The sequence below is a fragment of the Podarcis bocagei genome (assembly GCF_964188305.1).
Source record: "Podarcis bocagei genome assembly, chromosome: 13".
Taxonomy (NCBI): domain Eukaryota; kingdom Metazoa; phylum Chordata; class Lepidosauria; order Squamata; family Lacertidae; genus Podarcis; species Podarcis bocagei.
The window spans coordinates 31,917,160-31,924,485 of NC_138138.1; the positions used below are offsets into that span (position 1 = coordinate 31,917,160).

Genomic DNA, 7,326 nt, shown 5'->3' on the forward strand with positions numbered 1-7,326 from the left:
ACTCTCTGTGTGTAAGAATAATTTAAGGGAGTTCCTGAAACACATCATCATTGCCAGTTACAGCTTCCAGATAAATTTAGCTATGTAGATTCAACATCTGCCCTGTGTCACATGGTCATCTTGCATTTATGCAGCTCAGTTGGATCATTCACGCTTTTGCTTTTCAGATCACATGCCTTGTTGATGTACCCATTTATGTACTTACTTATAGCCCACTGATCTGTTGCATGATTCTAAAAGTGGCCTACAGCAGGCTGAACACATTTCAGCAGACCTTAATCCTCTGATTTATGGATAGTAAGAGGCCATATTTATCATCTGCTCTGTCCCCCAACAGCATGCAAACAGTGATTTGACCAGAGTATTCAGGATTTCACAAAAGTGATGACACCTAGATGAACATATTGGGGTGGGGGGGGGAGGAATTCACAGATTTACTGGAATGTGAATTAACATCTCAAAAAGAAGAAGAAGATTTTGGATTTGATATCCCGCCTTTCACTCCCCTTCAGGAGTCTCAAAGCGGCTAACAATCTCCTTTCCCTTCCTCCCCCACAACAAACACTCTGTGAGGTGAGTGGGGCTGAGAGACTTCAAAGAAGTGTGACTGGCCCAAGGTCACCCAGCAGCTGCATGTGGAGGAGCGGAGACGCGAACCCGGTTACCCAGATTACGTGACTACCGCTCTTAACCACTACACCACACTGGCTCTCACAAGAGAAGTGCATGCAGTTTGGAGGCAGTCAAAGAAACAAACACCGTCCTCTGATAAGGAAGTGTCACAGTGCTTGCAAAAATACAACATACAAAAGTATGTTGCCATCTAAGGCAGGATTAGAAGAAAATACAGGACAACACAGAGGCAGACTTTTGCATCACTAATGTAATAAAAACAGGTCAGGGGCCAAGGGAATGAACCACTCCCTTAGAGACAAATGTGAGGGTATAAGAGCTGGACACAGGAGCACAGGTAAATGTGATTGTGATGGACAGACCTTGAGTCAGCAACTAGTCAGAGTTGTTTAGAACAAAAGCAAATCTGGAGTCACAAATGCAGAATTTGACAGTTAAACAGATAGAAGGATTGCATACTGGCTAGATAGGGGTTGTATGTCATTTAGGTAGGAACCTAGGGAGACATGGACATGCCTTGACTGGGATTAGGAATTAGTTAAACAGGGATTACCAATTTGATTCCCTGAGGGGGAAATAAAAATCCTAGAAGGGGCTGTGAGATTTTTGCTATGGCAAATGCCAATTATAGGTGAAAACTGTCTAACCCGAGAAGAGGTTTCAGTAAGAATGCTGACTGGGGTTTTAAAGTTCTCTGTAAATAGTGTCTGCTTGAAACTAGATATCGTGCCTCACATAAATAAGCATGTCTAAAATGAAGTGTTGTGCCTTAAAAGAGTTATCATTAAACTGTAACCCACAATGAGTTTAAATACATTAAAAGTTTATTTTTCTTCCTCTCACTACTTTGACCTCTGGGTTGGCAATAAGTGGACACAGGGCATCCTTCACATACCTGTAAGTAGAACACCTGTAGAATCATGTTGTCCAGCTCTGATCTTTGGTGAGGGACTCTGACCCAGAGATCACTGGCACAATCTTTCAAAATCTTAAAAAATAAAATAAAAAGCCTTGTCCTTTTAGAAAACAAAATAGAGGACAGGAAGTTCACAATGGGGAAGTAATTCCACACAAAGAATTCCTAGATCCAAAGCTTCCTAGATCCAACAGAGATCAAGTTGCTAGGTAGGTGGAGTTAGCAGACTCCAAGCAGTCTCTGTCCCTCCACTCTGCTGCTTCCTGGAATAAGCTGCAGTTGTAGCATGGCTCCCAGCTACAAAAGAGCCCAAGTGAACTGAATCTTCCCAAAATGTGATTTTACAGCCTGCATCTTTGCTAACTCAAAGATTGCATCATCCTTTCTGTAACGAAACCAAGCTCTTTTCCTTTTAAGTCATTTAGAACATTTTACTTCTTTGTTTTGTTTTGTTTTGTTTGATTTACTTCCAATGGATGGGGATTTACCTGCTGCAACTTTTGAAACTATGTGAGTAGATATCTTCACCTACTTACTAAGCTAAAGTGTCATTTATTATAGCTGAAGTTTTTTCAGGGAAAATGTTTGTTTAAAGGTGGAGGGCGGCAGATGTAAATCCAACTAAGTTTTAATGTGCTTGGAGAAATCACAATTGTATCAACTCTACTATGAGAGGTTGAAGAATCTCCCTTCCAAACCTCTTTCTGCAACAAAATTACACAAAAATAGTCACAATTGAGAATAGCACTTGAGAGCTATCTTTTCCCAGGCATGGTTACCTCAGATTTTCAGGAATGATAATGACCCTCAGATTGCATCACAAATATTTAAGAAGTTTACTATATATATATTTTCAATGTTACCTCTAGTCCCACATACAGAGGCTTTAGTCTAGTGGGCTGGCATAAATCAAAGTGAAAATTGCAAAGGATTTGCTGAAAAAAAGCCTATGACTAACACAGGTTCTTATTTGGCATTACTAAATTACAAGGTCACATCACTAGAAAAGGGAAGATCCCCTGTTGAGCTTCTGTTTCATGGAAAAGTCAGGACCAGACTACAATGTGCGAAACACCTTAACTCTGACGTAACACAAGGTGTTCAGTCTCAGTTACATAAGAGATTGAGACAAAAATAATATCACTGATAGCTTGAAAAGGAGAAGAAAGAATGGCAGAAGTGGGAGGAACACAGCAGAGGGGGGAAATGGAGTGGGGAATACTGAGCCAGTCGTACGTGACACAACTCTCTGTATCATGAAACTAAATAAAAACGTTATTCAAAAAAGAAAGAAAGAAATGAGAGTAAGAAAGTCCAGTTGAAACCAGAAGGTTCCATCAGCCAAGCACCCATTCCCACCACCCTTCTGAGAAATACTCCTCCCCACCCTCCCACTATATATAAGGGTCTGGTGACTTCTGTTACAGAGTATCTGAAGAAGTGTGCATGCACACGAAAGCTTATACCCAGAATAACCTAGTTGGTCTCTAAGCTGCTACTGGACAATTTAAAAAAAAAAAATTGGGGGAAGGATTCTTTTAAAGACTGTTTTAGGACTTTTTTTTTAAAGGACTTGATTCTTTTAAAGGATTTTTTTGGAATAGTTTTTTAAATAATCTTTTCAAGATTTATTTATTTATTTGCACCATGGCAGACCAACATGGCTACCTACCTGATTCTAGAAGGTTCTAGAGAGACTTATATAGCATTATTATTATTTTAAATGTTATGTAGTGTGCTATTTTGAAACAGGAAGTTGATTCTTTCTTTCCATTTAAATACCTTGATTATTTGTGTTAGAATCATGTGGCCAAGTCTTTAGAAACACTGCTTTAATTTTTGTGGGACTCCTGAGTCCAAGCTTCCAGGGACACAATTGATCATTTGTGTTAGGCTCTTGAGACCAAACTCTGAGGAGTGTGTGTGGGTGTTTTTTTTTTTTGTGTGTGTGTGTGTACACATGTTATAATTTGCCATCCCATGGTAAAAGCTTCATTCTGCATGAGGTTCACTGTTCCAGAAGAAAAGGATGGGATGATTATTATTATTATTTAAAAAGATGAAAATAAAGTGATGAAGAAATTGCATCTGGAAATCAACTTTCTATTAAGGAAAAAAGTAAGATATTTATAAGTTTATAACTTTAGTGATACCTGTGTAGTTTTCAGAGGAGTAAACACAGACAATATTTCTATAGTGTATTGTGTAGAATCAGGAAACCTGCTTGTTGCGGTCTCTCCTGGAACTTATTGAGACTTGCATAGAATACCCAATGACCTGGTTTCCATGACATACTAAACCAAGTATTATCTTGGGAAGACTGTACAAATGTTGAACATCATGGAGAGGAAAGCACAGTGGCTATACTCCTCCATGATCCTTTTTACCGTCAGCTCAAGCTGCACCAAGTTTTGTTTCAGCATGTCATCAAAAAAACCCTAGTGGTTAGCCTCTCTCCTCACCAACCATGAACTTCAACCAAGAACAAACCTTCACTGCAGCTCCAAGTGAGTGAGGAGAGAGCTGAAGCACCTTTTCTTGTCTTAGCATAATGAGGTAGCAAAAAGGTCTGGGGAAGAGCAAAGCAGCTTTGAACCTATACATTTTACATGCAAAACAATGTGGTTTGTGCACAGCATGCACTAAGGTTAAAAACATATAACAAAGATAAGAACAGTTGAAACCTGTGTGATCTTATCTAGCAGGGAGAGCAAAACATTAGGCCTAGAATTTGGAATATAGGTGAGTATGTGCCAAGTGTGTGAGACATGTGGAACTATTATCAGTGACTCTTGCCAAAGACCTCACTGAAAGAAAAGGGATATTGGGAATCAGGCTTTTAACATGTCCATGACCCAGATTGTTATGGACATTGCATTTAATAGAATAAACTTGATTTTGAATCTGCATCATATAGGCAGCAAGTTATCCCCTTATATTTGAGAGTTACTTCAGTTTTGATGCTGAATTACAATATCAAAATATCTTTTGTAAATATGGGAATTCTCTCAAGGTACATCTGTCCTCTGCATATTGCCATATACTAAGCAAGTATGGCAATGATGGCAGTAGGACTCCTGTGTTCCTCCTCTAGCAGTGGCAGCATTAAACTTCAAGAGCTTGAGAACATCTACTAGTTTTGAAAAAGTGGGAAGTTTATTTTAAAATAATGATATATTATCTACATGGAGTTGAAGGCTATGTTCTCATTTAAATAAATATTTGTTTCTCCTTTTTTGTTCACTTCTTTTACCTTCAACATCCAAAAACCCTCTTCCAATGTAGTAAATATTTGTTATCACAAGAGGACTTAAACCAATGTTTATCTTTCTGTTTTCTTTCAGTGACAGGAATTTTTTTATTAATGAAGGAGAAAATAAGTAATGAATCATCTGTCTCTAAATTTCTGCTCCTGGAGTTCTCAGCAATACGAGAACTGCAGATTCTACACTTCTCTCTGTTCCTAGCATTGTATCTGGCAACTGTATTTGGGAATCTTATCATCATCTCTGCTGTAGCTTTTGACCACCACCTTCACACTCCCATGTACTTCTTTCTGATGAACTTGGCCATCCAGGACCTAGGGGCTGTTTCAGTCACCATCCCCAAATCCATCGTGAATTCTCTCATGAATACCAGACACATTTCTTACACTGGATGCGTTGCTCAAGTTCTTTTGTTTCTTTTCTTCTTATCATCTGATATTTTCCTTCTTACAGTCATGGCATATGATCGCTATGTTGCCATTTGCAATCCATTACAATATGAAATGGTGATGAACAAGGCAGCCTGCAAACAAATGGTTGCTGGCGTGTGGGTCGCTGGCCTTCTGTATGCAGTCATGCACACAAGTGCAACTTTTGCAACCCCTTTCTGCTCCAACATTGTCAATCAGTTCTTTTGTGAGATCCCACAGTTACTTACACTTGCCTGCTCAAACTTCTACCTAATGGAAATTGGAGTTATAGTGGTGAGTATAATACTTGTGTTTGGATGTTTTGTCGTCATTGTTGTCACTTATGTGCACATCTTTACTGCAGTTCTGAAAATCCCTTCTGTACAGGGAAGGAAAAAGGCGTTCTCCACTTGCATACCTCACCTTGTTGTCTTCTCCGTATTTTTTTTCACTGCATGTTTTGCTTACCTTAGGCCTCCCTCTAAGACTCCATCTGATGGGGACTTTGCATTAACTGTGATGTATAGTCTTGTTCCACCCATGTTCAATCCAATAATCTATAGCATGAGAAATAAGGAGATCAAAAATGCATTATCAAAACTGTTGGGTTTGAGGAAATCTCCTCTGGATGTATCTTCCAGGCTTGCTCTGAAAAGGTGTAATTAAAGGGTCTCCTGGAACCAGTGGCGTAGCGTGGGGGGTGCAGGGGGGCCCGGCTGCACCGGGCGAAACATCTGGGGGTTAGGGTTAGGGGGCGCAAATCCACGGGTTAGGGGGCGCAAATCCACGGGTTAGGGGGCGCAAATTACTTGCCTTGCCCCGGGTGCTGACAACCCACGCTACGCCACTGCCTGGAACACAGCATCATTTCAAGTAAAATTTTCATAATAGATTCAGATATGCAAACTCAACATCTCCCTTGTACGAGACCGCTGTTTTATTTGATTTGTTTTGTGTGTTGTGCTTTATGATGGGCGTAAAGCCGAATAAACATTTTGATTTGAATGGCCATCTTGTATTCCTTCAGCTCAGCTCTATCACATTTTTGCTTGTCAGATCTCATGGCATGTTGACAATACATTTATGTATGTATGTTGAAGTTTATACCCCATTGTTCACTTGCATGATTCTTAAAGTGGCTGAACACATCTCAGCACCCCTTAATCCTCTAACACATGGATAATAACAGGTCATATTTCCTTTCGGCTAGACACACTGCAGTGATTTTAACCAAGTATTAATGTTTTCAAGGAAGTGATAGCACTTAGATGAAAATATTTTGGGGGGAAGAGGAATTCACAGATTTACTGGAATGTCACATGCACACATATCTGAATTAACATCTCAGCAAAAATTACATGCATCTTGGAGGCAGTCAGAAACACAAACACTGCCCTGTGATAGGGAAGTGTTAGATTGCATGGGGGGGGGGAGATATAACCTCTTTGCAAAAATATTTTGCCATCTAAAGGAAGTTCAGGGAAAAATACAAAAGAGAGACACCTCCTCACCAGACAATGCAGATTTTTTCATCACTACTGAAATAAGAACAGAACAGGGCCTAGAGGTATTCATCATTCCCTTAGAAACAAAAGGAAGTGTGGTGGAATAACAGCATAGATAAATGTGACTGCAATGGACAGATCTTGAGTCAGCAGCAGTCAGAGTTTGTTGGAACACCAACCAATCTGGAAAAACTGGTGAGTAAAAAATACAGAACTTTGCTGTCAAACAGATTGGGATTGTATGCCAGTTAGATAGACACTGTTTGTCATTTAGACAGCAACCTGGAGAGAGAAGGACCTATTCTGATTCAGATTAGGAACTACTGTAGCTAAACATGGATAACCAATTTGATTCCTTGAAGGGGAATTAAAAATCTTAGAAGGGGTTGTAAGATAGTTGCTAGGGCAGTGAAACAAATGCCCATTGTAAGTGGAAATAGTCTATCCTGAGAAGAGGTTTGAAGAAAAGTGCTTACTGGGGTTTTAAAGTTCAGTGTAAAGAGTGTCTGCCTGAAACTACAGTACATATTGTGCCTTACATGAATAAGCATGTTTAAAATGAAATGTTGTGCCTTTGAAGAGTAACCATTAAGCTG

At 39.6% G+C, this 7,326-nt stretch overlaps 1 protein-coding gene across 1 annotated transcript; it reads left to right on the top strand.

Annotated features, from left to right (window-relative positions):
• Positions 1–4,927: 4,927 nt before the first annotated feature.
• Positions 4,928–5,891, top strand: LOC308571736 (olfactory receptor 14A16-like; the record flags this gene model as incomplete). The annotated part of the gene is made up of 1 exon (XM_081167371.1): positions 4,928–5,891. Exon 1 carries the CDS (start codon positions 5,094–5,096, stop codon positions 5,889–5,891), a length of 798 nt encoding a protein of 265 aa, XP_081023497.1. The 5' UTR covers positions 4,928–5,093.
• Positions 5,892–7,326: the final 1,435 nt, after the last annotated feature.